Here is a 15,203-nt window from a genome sequence, read left to right on the forward strand (position 1 = left end):
CATCAGAAAGACGAGATCCAGCCTCATCCACCAGAACACAGGCACTAGTCCCCTCCACCAGGAAGCCTACACAACCTACTGAACCAACTTTAGCCACTGGGGACAGACACCAAAAACAACAGGAACTACGAACCTGCAGCCTGCAAAAAGGAGACCCCAAACATGGTAAGATAAGCAAAATGAGAAGACAGGAAAACACACAGCAGATGAAAGAGCAAGATAAAAACCCACCAGACCTAACAAATGAAGAGGAAATAGGCAGTCTACCTGAAAAAGAATTCAGAATAATGATAGTAAAGATGATCTAAAATCTTGGAAATAGAATAGACAAAATGCAAGAAACAGTTAACAAGGACCTAGAAGAACTAAAGATAAAACAAGCAACGATGAACAGCACAATAAATGAAATTAAAAATACTCTAGAAGGGATCAATAGCAGAATAACTGAAGCAGAAGAACGGATAAGTGACCTGGAAGATAAAATAGTGAAAATAACTACTGCAGAGCAGAATAAAGAAAAAAGAATGAAAAAAAACTGAGGACAGTCTCAGAGACCTCTGGGACAACATTAAACGCACGAACATTCAAATTACAGGGGTTCCGGAAGAAGAAGAGAAAAAGAAAGGGACTGAGAAAATATTTGAAGAGATTATAGTTGAAAACTTCCCTAATATGGGAAAGGAAATAGTTAATCAAGTCCAGGAAGTGCAGAGAGTCCCATACAGGATAAATTCAAGGAGAAACATGCCAAGACATATATTAATCACTGTCAAAAATAAAATACAAAGAAAACATATTAAAAGCAGCAAGGGAAAACCAATAAATAACACACAAGGGAATCCCCATAAGGTTAACAGCTGATCGTTCGGCAGAAACTCTGCAAGCCAGAAGGGACTGGCAGGATATATTTAAAGTGATGAAGGAGAAAAACCTACAACCAAGATTACTCTACCCAGCAAGGATCTCATTCAGAGTTGATGGAGAAATTAAAAACCTTACAGACAAGCAGAAGCTGAGAGAGTTTAGCACCACCAAACCAGCTTTACAGCAAATGCTAAAGGATCTTCTCTAGGCAAGAAACACGAGAGAAGGAAAAAACCTATAATAACAAACCCAAAACAATTAAGAAAATGGGAATAGGGGCATACATATCGATAATTACCTTAAATGTAAATGGATTAAATGCTCCCACAAAAAGACACAGACTCGCTGAATGGATACAAAAACAAGATCCATATATATGCTGTCTACAGGAGACCCACTTCAGACCTAGAGACACATACAGATGGAAAGTGAGGGGATGGAAAAAGATATTCCATGCAAATGGGAACCAAAAGAAAGTTGGAGTAGCAATTCTCATATCAGACAAAATAGACTTTAAAATAAAGACTATTACAAGAGACAAAGGAGGACACTACATAATGATCAAGGGATCAATCCAAGAAGAACATATAAGAATTGTAAGAATTTATGCACCCAACATAGGAGCACTTCAATACATAAGGAAAATACTAACAGCCATAAAAGGGGAAATTGACAGTAACACATTCATAGTAGGGGACTTTAACACCCCACTTTCACCAATGGACAGATCATCGAAAATGAAAAAAAATAAGGGAACACAAGCTTTAAATGATACATTAAACAAGATGAACTTAATATTTATACAACATTCCATCCAAAAACAACAGAATACACATTTTTCTCAAGTGCTCATGGAGCATTCTCCATTGTTCTCCATGGAACATCTCTCTTGATTTTGGTCACAAATCAAGCCTTGGTAAATTTAAGAAAATTAATATTGTATCAAGTATCTTTTCCGACCACAACGCTATAAGACTAAATATCAATTACAGGAAAAGATCTGTAAAAAATACAAACACATGGAGGCTAAACAATACACTACTTAATAACGAAGTGGGCACTGAAGAAATCAAAGAGGAAATCAAGAAATACCTAGAAACAAATGTCAATGGAGACACGACGACCCAAAACCTATGGGATGCAGCAAAAGCAGTTCTAAGAAGGAAGTTTATAGCAATACCATCCTACCTTAAGAAACAGGAAACAATTCAAAGAAACAACCTGACCTTGAACCTTAAGCAATTAGAGAAAGAAGAACAGAAAAACCCCAAAGTTAGCAGAAGGAAAGAAATCATAAAATTCAGATCAGAAATAAATAAAAAAGAAATGAAGGAAGCGATAGCAAAGATCAATAAAACTAAAAGCTGGTCCTTTGAAAAGATAAAGAAAATTGGTAAATCATTAGCCAGTCTCATCAGGAAAGAAAGGGAGAAGACTCAAATCAGTAGAATTAGAAATGAAAAAGGAGAAGTAACAATTGACACTGCAGAAATACAAAAGATCATGAGAGATTACGACAAGCAACCCTACGTCGATAAAATGGACAACCGGGAAGAATTGGACAAGTTGTTAGAAATGCACATCATGCCAAGGCTGAATCAGGAAGAAATAGAAAATATGAACAGACCAAACACAAGCGCTGAAATTGAAACTGTGATTAAAAATTTTCCAACAAACAAAAGCCCAGGACCAGATGGCTTCACAGGCGAATTCTATCAAACATTTAGAGAAGAGCTAACACCTATCCTTCTCAAACTCTTCCAAAATATAGCAGAGGGAGGAACACTCCCAAACTCATTTTACGAGGCCACCATCACCCTGTACCAAAACCAGACAAGGATGTCATAAAGAAAGTAAACTACAGGCCGATATCACTGATGAACATAGATGCAAAAATCCTCAACAAAATACTAGCAAACAGAATCCAACAGCACATTAAGAGGATCATACACCATGATCAAGTGGGGTTTATTCCAGGAATGCAAGGATTCTTTAATATACGCAAATCAATCAATGTGATACACCACATTAACAAATTGAAGGAGAAAAACCATATGATCATCTCAATAGATGCAGAGAAGGCTTTCGACAAAGTTCAACAGCCGTTTATGATAAAAACCCTCCAGGAGCTTCCCTGGTGGCGCAGTGGTTAAGAGTCCGCCTGCAGATGCAGGGGAAACGGTTTCGTGCGCCGGTCAGGGAAGATCCCACATGCTGCGGGGCAGCTGGTCCCATGAGCCATGGCCTCTGAGCCTGCGTGTCCGGAGCCTGTGCTCTGCAACGGGAGAGGCCACAACAGTGAGAGGCCCGCGTACGACCACACACACACACAAAACCTTCCAGAAAGTAGGCATAGAGGGAACTTTCCTCAGCATAATAAAGGCCATATATGACAAACCCACAGCCAACGTCATCCTCAATGGTGAAAACCTGAAAGCATTTCCTCTAAGATCAGGAACAAGACAAGGTTGCCTACTCTCACCAGTCTTATTCAACATAGTTTCGGAAGTTTTCGCCACAGCAGTCAGAGAAGTAAAAGAAATAAAAGGAATCCAAATTGGAAAAGAAGTAGTAAAGCTGTCACTGTTTGCAGATGACATGATACTATACATAGAGAATCCTAAAGATGCTACCAGAAAACTACTAGAGCTAATCAATGAATTAGGTAAAGTAGCAGGATACAAAATTAATGCACAGAAATCTCTGGCATTCCTATACACTATTGATGAAAAATCTGAAAGTGAAATCAAGAAAACACTCCCATTTACCATTGCAACAAAAAGAATAAAATATCTAGGAATAAACCTACCTAAGGAGAGAAAAGACCTGTATGCAGAAAATTATGACACTGATGAAAGAAATTAAATATGATACAAATAGATGGAGAGATATACCATGTTCTTTGATTGGAAGAATCAACATTGTGAAAATGACTCTATTACCCAAAGCAATATACAGATTCAATGCAATCCGTATCAAACTACCACTGGCATTTTTCACAGAACTAGAACAAAAAATTTCACAATATGTATGGAAATACAAAAGACCCCTAATAGCCAAAGCAATCATGAGAACGAAAAACGGAGCTGGAGTAATCAGGCTCCCTGACTTCAGACTATACTACAAAGCTGCAGTAATCAAGACAGTATGGTACTGGTACAAAAACAGAAAGATCAATGGAACAGGATAGAAAGCCCAGAGATAAACCCACGCACATATGGTCACCTTATTTTTGATAAAGGAGGCAGGAATGTACAATGGAGAAAGGACAGCCTCTTCAATAAGTGGTGCTGGGAAAACTGGGCAGGTACATATAAAAGTATGAGATTAGATCACTCCCTAACACCATACACAAGAGTAAGCTCAAAATGGATTAAAGACCTAAATGTAAGGCCAGAAACTATCAAACTCTTAGAGGAAAACATAGGCAGAACACTGTATGACATAAATCACAGCAAGATCCTTTTTGACTCACCTCCTCCAGAAATGGAAATAAAAACAAAAATAAACAAATGGGACCTAACGAAACTTAAAAACTTTTGCACAGCAAAGGAAACCATAAACAAGACCAAAAGGCAACCCTCAGAATGGGGGAAAATATTTGCAAATGAAGCAACTGACAAAGGATTAATCTCCAAAATTTACAAGCAGCTTATGCAGCTCAATAACAAAAAAACAAACAACCCAATCCAAAAATGGGCAGAAGACCTAAATAGACATTTTATACAGACTGCCAACAAACACATGAAAGAATGCTCAACATCATTAATCATTAGAGAAATGCAAATCAAAACTGCAATTAGATATCATCTCACACCAGTCAGAATGGCCATCATCAAAAAATCTAGAAACAATAAATGCTGGAGAGGGTGTGGAGAAAAGGGAACACTCTGGCACTGCTGGTGGGAATGTGAATTGGTTCAGCCACTATGGAGAACAGTATGGAGGTTCCTTAAGAAACTACAAATAGAACTACCATATGACCCAGAAATCCCACTACTGGGCATATACCCTGAGAAAACCATAATTCAAAAAGAGTCATGTACCAAAATGTTCATTGCAGCTCTATTTACAATAGCCAGGAGTTGGAAACAACCTAAGTATCCATCATCGGATGAATGGATAAAGAAGATGTGGCATATATATACAATGGAATATTACTCAGCCATAAAAAGAAACGAAATTGAGTTGTGGTGAGGTGGATGGACCTAGAGTCTGTCATTCAGAGTGAAGTAAGTCAGAAAGAGAAAGACAAATACCGTATGCTAACACATATATATGGAATTTAAGAAAAAAATGTCATGAAGAACCTAGGGGTAAGACAGGAATAAAGACACAGATCTACTGGAGAATGGACTTGAGGTTATGGGGAGGTGGAAGGGTAAGCTGTGCCAAAGTGAGGGAGTGGCATAGACATATATACACTACCAAACGTAAAATAGATAGCTAGTCGGAAGCAGCTGCATAGCAGAGGGAGGTCAAGTCGGTGCTTTGTGACCACCTATAAGGGTGAGATAGGGAGGGTGGGAGGGAGGGAGACGTAAGAGGGAAGAGATATGGGAACATATGTATATGTATAACTGATTCACTTTGTTTTAAAGCAGAAACTAACACACCATTATAAAGCAATTATACCCTAATAAAGATGTAAAAAAACACAAGCAATGGTCAAAGGATCTGAATTTTTTCCAAAGACATACAAAAATGGCCAACAGGTACATGAAACGGTAATCAGCGTCATTAATCATCAGGGAAATTCAAATCAAGACCATAGTGAGATATCACCTCACACCTATGAGTATGTCTATCATTCAAAGAACAAAAGATAAAAAATACTGGAGAGGATGTGGAGAAAAGGATCCCTTGTAAGTTTTTGGTGGGAATGTAAACTGGAACAGCCACTATGGAGACAGTATGGCATTCCTCAAGAAATGAAAAATAAAGCTACTACATGATCCAGCAATCCCACTTCTGGGTATATGTCCAATTGAAAGTTAAACATTATTCTGAAGAGATATCTGTACTTCCACATTCATTGCAGCATCATTTGCAACAGCCGAGGTATGGAAACAACCTAAGTATCTGTCAGCAGACGAACAGATGAAGAAAACGTGGGGAATGTATATGTGTGTGTGTGCACACGCTCGCACACATACACAGAGGAATATTATTCAGCTTTTAAAAAGGAATACTTGTCATTTGTGACAACGTAGATGAGCCTGGAGTACATCATGCTAAGTGAAATAAGCCAGCGAGAACCACAAATCCTGCATGTTATTACTTATATGTGGAATCTTAAAAAGTTTAGGAAACAGACAGTAGAAAAGTGGTTGCCAGGGTTAGTGGAAATAGAAATGGGTAAAAGGGTAGATTTTCACTTATAAGATAAATAAGTTCTGAGCATCTGTGTATAACGTGACTGTGGTTGATAGCACTGTGTTGTAGAATTGAAATTTTCTAAAGAGTAGAATTTAAATGTTCCCTCACCCACCAAAACGGTAAATTTATGAGGTTGATGGAGATGTTGACTTAATGGGGGGAGCCTTTCACAATGTATACATATATATTAAATCATCATGTTTTATACTTTAAATATTTTATTTGTTAATTATACCTTAGTATAGCTGAAAAAAATTTATTTCAAAGACTACAACAGAAAAACCCTTAATGCCGCATTGAGAGATCTACTAAAATACATATTTCAATAAGAAAAAGTGAGTCCAAAAGGAAGGCATAGGATCCAAAATAATGGTAAGCACAAACTGATGGAATTCTAGCATATTTGCTCTTTAATGGCTAAGAATTCATCTGATGGCTTTCTATAGCTGAGTAATAGAGATGGTGTAATAGAGTACGAGAAATATTTTTAAAAATTTCTATTTTTGAACAAATGAAAATTGTTTAAATTTGCGTATCCAAATGCAGAGGAACTTCAAAAATCTGGCAGTTTTGCTCACAATTGCCAGTTTTTTGTTTTATTTTTACACACTGGTAGTTTTATATTATTTGAATAAGTATTAACTCTAGTATTATCTCTAATAGAATAAGGTTCTTGTAGTTGAATGTAGAACTGTGTTTCATATTGCAGTTCACTTAATAATCACTTTATTTATTTAATATCTGTATTTAGAACAGTGCCTGGCATATAGTAGATGCTGTGCAAGTGTGTTTGCTATTATTCCCGTCCTCTTCCTTCACGTAGCTCATGATTTAAATGATTACGTCTGTGAGGAAGGTTGTCAAATTTTCAGGTCTTCCAAATATCAGTCTCATGTTTTAGCTGCCAGCTAGATTTTGGTCTAATTGCCCTGCTTTCGTTCCTAATAAAAGTCTGTAAAACAGTAGTCTTTATTCTCCTCACCTTCCAAAGTCAAGGGACAAAGTCCTTCTAATAATGGTATTACAGATCTCCCAAGTTTGAAATCCTCATACTATCTTTTACTTCTGGCTTCTATATTCAGTTAGTCCTCATGGTGCATCAAGTCTTCCTCTTTTATTACCTCTAACCATCCAACTGTTGCTGTTTCAGTTCAGGATCTTAGTACTGCCTAGGTTATTGTAATAGCTTTCTGACTATATCACTTCACCTTTCTGATCATTATTGACTGTGGGATAAAGTTTAAATTCTTTGGTCTGACATTTGGACCTTCTTTTATTTCGTACTGTATCAGTTAGGATTGCACTTACTTATACATAATAAGGTGTCTGGTGGTTGGTAGGGGATTCCTGACATTGATTCAGCTACTTAAGGTTACCAGGTCGTTTATTCTCTCGGCCTTTCCTTCATGGTTACATGGTGTTAAGGTGACTGCCCTACCTATATTCATGCTTAGATTCAGACAGAAGGTGAAGGGGAAAAAGTAAAAGGAGACATGCCAGCTACGTCAGCCTTTTTTTAAGGAGTGGTCCTGAAAGTACCACCCAGCAACTTTCACGTAAATCTCATTTGCTTAAACTGGTTCACATGGCTATCCATGGGGAAGTAGAGGTTTTTTGGGGGGGTACATTGGTATATCCCCCCATTTGGGCTTTTGTATCCAGGAAGAAGGGGAAAATACATACTGGGTATGTAGCTGCAGTTTTGTTACAAGTATCCAGGTCTTAGTTGTGGCGTGCAGGCTCTTTGTTGCAGCATGCAGGCTCCTCTCTAGTTGTGGCGTGTGGGTTTTCTCTCTCTAGTTGTGGCGCACAGGCTCCAGGGTGCGTGGGCTCTGTAGTTTGCAGCACACGGGCTCTCGTGTTGAGGCGTGGGAGCTCGGTAGTTGTGGCGCGTGGGCTTAGTTGCCCCACGGCATGTGGGATCTTAGTTCCCTGACCAGGGATTGAACCAGCGTCCCCTGCATTGCAAGGCAGATTCTTTACCACTGGAGCACCAGGGAAGTCCCTATCCATCTGTATTTTTAATCTTTTCCTAAATGGTATAATTTCTCAAATACTTCACTCAGACCAATAAATTATTGAACATATCTTGTATCTTTCTACTCTTCAGAACAGTTCCACTCTTCCAGAACGTTCTTCCTCTTCCATCCATCAAAATCCAATCCATGCTTCAAGAACAGTTTTAAATATGACCTCGTCTAATAAAGCTCATCAGTTAATCCCAGCTTGAAATGTTATTTTTCCCTTCCAGATTCCAATAAGCAATTGTCAGAGTAATCTGTTGAGAAATCATGTTGCTTTGTGGAATCTCTTCTTCTGTTGTCTGTAACTGATTTTGTTTGTTCTGTTAGTGTTATATATTTATATTGTGGTTCCTCAGTGTATAAGCTTCAGTTTTATTGTCATTGTCCACAGGAAGTTTATAATTTTGATATCTCTCACTGTGCTTTGTATATAGTAGTATAGGCATACCTCATTTTATTGTGCTTCCCCGATACTGGTTTTTTACAATTGAAGGTTTGTGGCAGCCCCGTATTAAGCAAGTCTATCAATGCCAATTTCCCAAAAACATTTGCTCACTTCACGTCTCTTTGTCACATTTGATACTTCTTGCAATATTTCAAACTTGTTCATTATTATTATATTTGTTATGGTGATCTATGATCAGTGACCTTTGATAATACTATTGTGAAAAGATTACAAATCGTTGAAGGCTCAGATGATGGTTAGCAATAAAGTATTTTTAAATTAAGGTATGTACAATTTTTTTTTAGACATAATGCTATTGCATACTCAGTATACTACAGTATAGTGTAAATATAACTTTTATAGGTACTGGGAGACCAATAAATTTGTGTGACTTTATTGCACTGGTCTGGAACAGAACCCTCAGTATCTGTCTGAGAAATGACTGTACATGATACTTATTCAGTTAATGGATTTGACAGAGTCATTGCTGTCAGTGAAGACTTCTTTATATATGAAGGATAACTTATGAATATCACTTCCATTTGTAACTTTGGTTTCTCTTACAGGCAAATGTTCTGAAAAAAGACTGCATGGGAATGGCATGCCTTACAATGACAGAAATGGAAGGAACATCCTCATCTCCTGTACATCAGAATGGTGATATTCCTGGAAATGCTAATTCTGTGAAGCAAATAGATCCAATCCTACAGGTCTATCTTTATCATTCCCTTGGAAAAGCTGAGGGGGATTATCTGAAGTTTCCAACTGGAGAGTATGTTGCAGAAGAGATTTGTGTTGCTGCTTCTAAAGCTTGTGGTAAGTGTTAAAAAGCAGTGTTTTTCTTCTTATTAATATATCCGTACTTTAATTATGCTACTCTTAACACAATGTACATGTATAATGTATTTTTATGCTTCTGTGACTGACAAGTGTTTTCATATGCATATAAAATGAGAATATCACTAAAGTAGAATTTAAGGTAAATTCTGTGTTGAGCTAGTGGTATAGACTGAATGTTTGTGTTCCCCAAAATTCGTGTTGAAACCTACTCCTCTAATGTGATGAGTTTGGAAGTGGGGCTTTCGAGAGATGAATCAGTTATGAGGGTGGATTCCTCATCAGTGGGACTGGTATCTTTGTTAAAGAGACCACTGAGAGTTCCTTTGCTCCTTCTACCATGTGTGGACATGGCATGAAGATGAATAAGAAGATGAACTATCTATGAACCAGGAAATGGGTCCTCATTAGACACCACATCTGCCAGCACCTTGATTTTGTACTTCCAAACCTCCAGAAATGTGAGAAATACATTTCTATTTTTTTTATAAACCACCTTGTCTGTGGTATTTTTGTTACAGTATCCTGAATGAACTAAAACAAAAATTGGTACTGAGAAGTGGAGGGGTGCTGTAATAAATTCCTAAAAATGTTGAAGTGGCTTTGGAACCTGGGTAATGGGTAATGGAAGAGTTTTGAGGTGCATGCTAGAAAAAGCCTACATTGTTGTGAACAGGAGATTCTGGTGTGGACTCTAAAGGAGGAGAGGTGTACAGAAAAACCTCAATCTTCTTAGAGAACACCTGTGTAATCCTGCGCAGAATATTGGTAGAATTGTGTACTGTAAAGACCATTCTGATAAGATCTCGGGTGGAAATGAGGACTGTGTTATTGGAAACTGAAAGAAAAGTGATCCTTGTTGTAAAGTGTCAAAGAACTTGGCTGAGTTATGTTCATGTTTTAGTGCTTTGTAAAATGTACAGCTTGTGAGCAGTGAAATTGGATATTTACTTGAAGTAATTTCTAAACAAAGGTTTGAAGGTGTGGCTTTGAGCCCTCCTAACTGCTTATAGTTGTAAAAAGTTAATAAACAGAAACCTCAATAAAATAGAATCAGGAGACCAGAAGGGGGAGTTCTCATGCTCTGCAAGGATACCAGAGCCCAAGAGGAAGAAGACTCCTCTTCTTTGCTGGCAAGGACTCAAACAATGAAAAACCTTGGGCTTCTTGTTTACTGTAGCCCTCCCCTCTAGGACAGTGTTCTCCTTCCCTTGCCTTGGGGGAGCTTCCATGTGGCTCACCATGATTGCAGACCCCAGATTGCAGTTCTCTGCTGATCCCAAATAAATCCATCTTTTCTGGAAAAATACCTGGCAGCCTGTTTGTTTTAGGTCAACATAGTATAATAAGAGAGAAATAACTTACAGGCATAATTATAAATGTTAAGCAAAAAGGAAGCAGGACTTAAAAATTTGGAAAATTCCCCACCTATCCAAAAGATGAGAAAGCCTGTTCAGTAGAGAACACTAAGGATGTGGCCAAGCAACCATTTGTTAAGATTAGTGTGGATAAGCCATCTCAACAGGAACCAGATGCTGCTACCTAAAACAATGGAAGAATGACCCTGAAGACAGTTCAGAAATCACCAGGACTGCTGTCTTAGCACAGGGCCTGGAGGCAGAATGATTTCAAAGGAGGAGATGCCAGTGTTTGGAGACCTTGAGCTTGCTGCTTGGTGCTACCTCACCTTGAGGGCTCTGCTGGTGCACTGCCGGTGCTGAGCTCCTTGGCTGCCCCAGGTGTGATTCTGGCAGCCCCTGGTGCAACAGCTGCCTCTCAGCAGGGTGCAGGCAACAAACTGGTGGAATAAGCCATCTCCACTAGTGGAGAATGCACAGGCCCAGGGGGCATGTCTGACTCCACCTAGATTTCAAAGAACAGGAGCCATCCAAATCCACTAGGGCAGGGCCGCCAGGAGCCTTAGTTGCCCACCCTCTGCCCAGCAAAGCTGAAGGGGCAGGAATGCTGCCCAAGTGGGTCCTGTAGGTAGGACCTCTGCTTCAGTGGGCCTGGAGGGCAGAGTATCAAGTTAGAGGATTATTCATGGACCTTAAGGTCTAATGGAATTTGCCCTGTTGGGTTTTAGACTTGCTTGAGACTTGTCACACCTTTCTTCTAAATATCTGTTCTGTGCCTGTTCTGCCATTGTATTTTGGAAGCACATAACTTGTTTAATTTCACAGGTTTACAGCTGGAGAACCTCAGGATGAATTGTACCTTGAGTCTCATCCAAATCTGCTTTAGATGATATTTAGATGAGACTTTGAACTCAGACTTGGAGTTGATGTTGGAATGAGTTAACACTTTTGGGGCCATTGGGAATAGAATGAACATATTTTGAATGTGAGAAGGATATTATTTTGGGGGGTCCAGGAACAGAATGCTGTAGATTGAATGTATCTCTTCTCCCTCAAATTCATATGTTGAAACCTAATCTCCCAGTGTGATTGTATTTGGCGGTGGGGTGATCAGGATATAAGGTTAAGTATCACCTTCTCTCAGTTGCTTTTCTACCCATTTGTGGCTCAGTTATAGAACTTGTCTCTTTGGATTATGGATATTCGTGTCTCTTTTTTCAAGATACAGTCAGTTGTGGTATAGTGTGAAATAGGTGTTCCTAAAATGCACTATGCTCTGCAGAATTGTGCAATAAAAACCATAGGGCTTAGAGGAAAAATGAGATTAGTGGCATAACATAAACTTCGTGACATTAAAAAAAACAATAAAAACAGCACATGTTAAATGGTAACAAAATATATAAAATCTGAAATATATTTGGCACTTTACCTTAAAGTCTTGAAGCTTGCTTGTGGAAGTGGGCGCTGGAAAGGTTGCATCTTGTGAGTTAGTGTGAGGCTGTAGAAGGAAAGTATCTGAGATCACATGAGAAGTTGTAACACCACATATAGATGGCTGTGGCTCATAACATACATGGTAAACTGTATGTTCCATGTATGTTCTCAGTTTGGACGCCAGGCTGAAGGAGTACCCCCTATGTGAGACATGATGTTCTCCTGGTAAAAGGCAAAAGAACATGAGGACTGCTGGAAACGAAATACCTCCCTACTGCCTCTGCTTGGAACTAACACACTCTCAGTTCTTCTCAGATTCCATTGGCCAAACAAAGTCATATGGCCAAGCCAGTGTTAGTCAGATGGGGTGGTCCTCTCAGGGACTGGGAAGAGAAAAGTGAGTATTTGTGAGCAGTGATGTAGTCTGCTACACTTTTCTCTCTTGACCACAAATAATTTCTTTCTTCAGTATTGAGAATAAATTTTCTCCTTCCCCAGTGAGGATACCCAAAGGTGTCATTGAATCAGGCTTAAAACCCAGGCTCTCCCTGTATTCTCTCAGTCATGTCCAGATGTTATTCTGCTTGATTCAGAGAATCTGTGAACTGAAAAGACAATTATTCTGATATCATATCTAAAGCCTTGACAAGTTATATTTCAAAGATATGATATGAGATAGTTTTCCCTAGCATAGAGACAGCAAGGTTTAGACAAAATAGCTATGTAGAGTTATCTTTTGGAATCCTCCCACCTCTCTCTGAGCCCTGTGCCAGTTACTCTTTCTTGACTGAGGTACTCACGTATCTAGTATCCTCATATTCCTTTCCATTCCCATCCCCAAATGCCCTTTATTGTATCTAGCTGCAATCAGAACTTACGTTGATGACCCTTTGTTAAGTATGGTTTTGATGATAAAATAATTTGCAGTAAGTTATAAATGACAAATAGTTTTAATATTGAGATATTTGTATTTATTGAAGAATCTTGATCTGTAGTAACCTCTAATTGTAAAAAATGTTTAGGGGAAATGTATTCCTTTAAAATGACCTTTATTCTTTTCTCAATCCCCAAAGAGTAGAATATTGAGTTAATGTTATAGCTGTACCTCATTCACCTCTTTCAGCTAGCTAAAATTTATTGACACTGTGTTAAGTGCTTTATGTGTGTTACTCAATTCTTACAGCAGCACTAGGGTGTGTAGATGTTGTAGTGTAAGCACCTGACAATTAGCTTTTAAAAAAAGTTTTTACTTTATATTGGAACATAGTTGATTAACAATGTTGTGTTAGTTTCAGGTGTACAGCAAAGTGATTTAGTTATACATATACATGTATCTATTGTTTTACAAATTCTTTTCCCATTTAGGTTATTACAGAATATTGAGCAGAGTTCCCTGTGCTATACAGTAGGTCCTTGTTGGTTATCTATTTTATTTTATTTTATTTTAAAAATTTATTTATTTTTATTTTTGGCTGTGTTGGGTCTTCATTGCTGTGCGCGGGCTTTCTCTAGTTGCGGCGAGTGGGGGCTACTCTTCATCGAGGTGTGTGGGCTTCTCATTGCAGTGGCTTCTCGTTGCAGAGCATGGGCTCTAGGTGTGTGGGCTTCCGTAATTGTGGCACGTGGGTTTCCGTAGTTGTGGCTTGTGGGCTCTAGAGCACAGGCTCAGTAATTGTGGCGCACAGGCTTAGTTGCTCTGTGGCATGTGGGATCTTCCCAGACCAGGGCTCAAACCCATGTCCCCTGTGTTGGCAGGCGGATTCTTAACCACTGCACCACCAGGGAAGCCTGGTTATATATTTTAAATATAGCAGTGTGTACATGTCAATCCCAAACTCCCAATCTATCCATCTCCCCCATCCTTCCCCACCGGTAGCCATAAGTTCTCTAAGTCTGTGAGTCTGTTTCTGTTTTGTAAATAAGTTCATTTGTATCATTTTTTTTTAGATTCTGCATATAAGTGATATCATATGATACTTGGCTTTCTCTGTCTGACTTACTTCACTTAGTATGATAATCTCCAGGTCCTTTATGTTGCCACAAATGGTATTATTTCATTCTTTTTTATGGCTGAGTAATATTCCACTGTATATATGTACCACACCTTCTTTATACATTCCTCTGTCAATGGACATTTAGGTTGCTTCCATGTATTAGCTATTGTAAATAGTGCTGCAATGAACATTGAAGTGCATGTATCCTTTCAAACCATGTTTTTCTCTGGATATACGCCCAGGAGTGGGATTGGTGGCTCATATGGTAGCTCTATTTTTAGATTTTTAGGGAGCCTCCAAAATGTTCTCCATGGTGGCTGTACCAATTTACAGTCCCACTGTTGTTTGCACAACAGTGCAAAAGAGTTCCCTTTTCTCCACACCCTCTCCAGCATTTATGGTTTATAGATTTTTTGATGATGGACATTCTGACTGGTGTGAGGTGATATCTTGTAGATTTGATTTGTATTTCTCTAATAATCAGCAATGTTGAGCACCTTTTCATGTGCCTCTTGGCCATCTATATGTCTTCTTTGGAGAAATGTCTATTCAGGTTTTCTGTCCATATTTTGATTGGGTTGTTTGCTTTTTTGATATGCATGAGGTGTTTGTAAATATTGGAGACTAATCCTTTGTCAGTCACATGGTTTGTAAATATTTTCTCCCATTCTGTGGGTTGTCTTTTCGTTTTGATTATGGTTTGCTTTGCTGTGCAAAAGCTTTGAAGTTTCATTAGGTCCCATTTGTTTATTTTTGTTTTTATTTCCATTTCTGGAGGAGGTGGGTCAAAAAGGATCTTGCTGTGATTTATGTCATAGAGTGTTCTGCCTATGTTTTCCTCTAAGAGTTTGATAGTGTCTGGCCTTAC

The 15,203-nt window shown here is 38.6% G+C and overlaps 1 protein-coding gene across 3 annotated transcripts in view; it reads left to right on the top strand.

Annotated features, from left to right (window-relative positions):
- Positions 1-15,203, top strand: part of JAK2 (Janus kinase 2) — a 263,282-nt gene that overhangs the window by 155,482 nt on the left and 92,597 nt on the right. For all 3 annotated transcript variants that reach the window (XM_082656733.1, XM_082656734.1, XM_082656732.1), the window contains exon 3: positions 9,279-9,528. In XM_082656733.1, the coding sequence (XP_082512859.1) occupies positions 9,303-9,528 (226 nt within the window). In that variant the 5' untranslated portion in view covers positions 9,279-9,302. The remainder of the gene's footprint in view (positions 1-9,278; positions 9,529-15,203) is intronic.

This window comes from Grampus griseus, assembly GCF_964374135.1.
Source record: "Grampus griseus genome assembly, chromosome: 6".
NCBI lineage: Eukaryota > Metazoa > Chordata > Mammalia > Artiodactyla > Delphinidae > Grampus > Grampus griseus.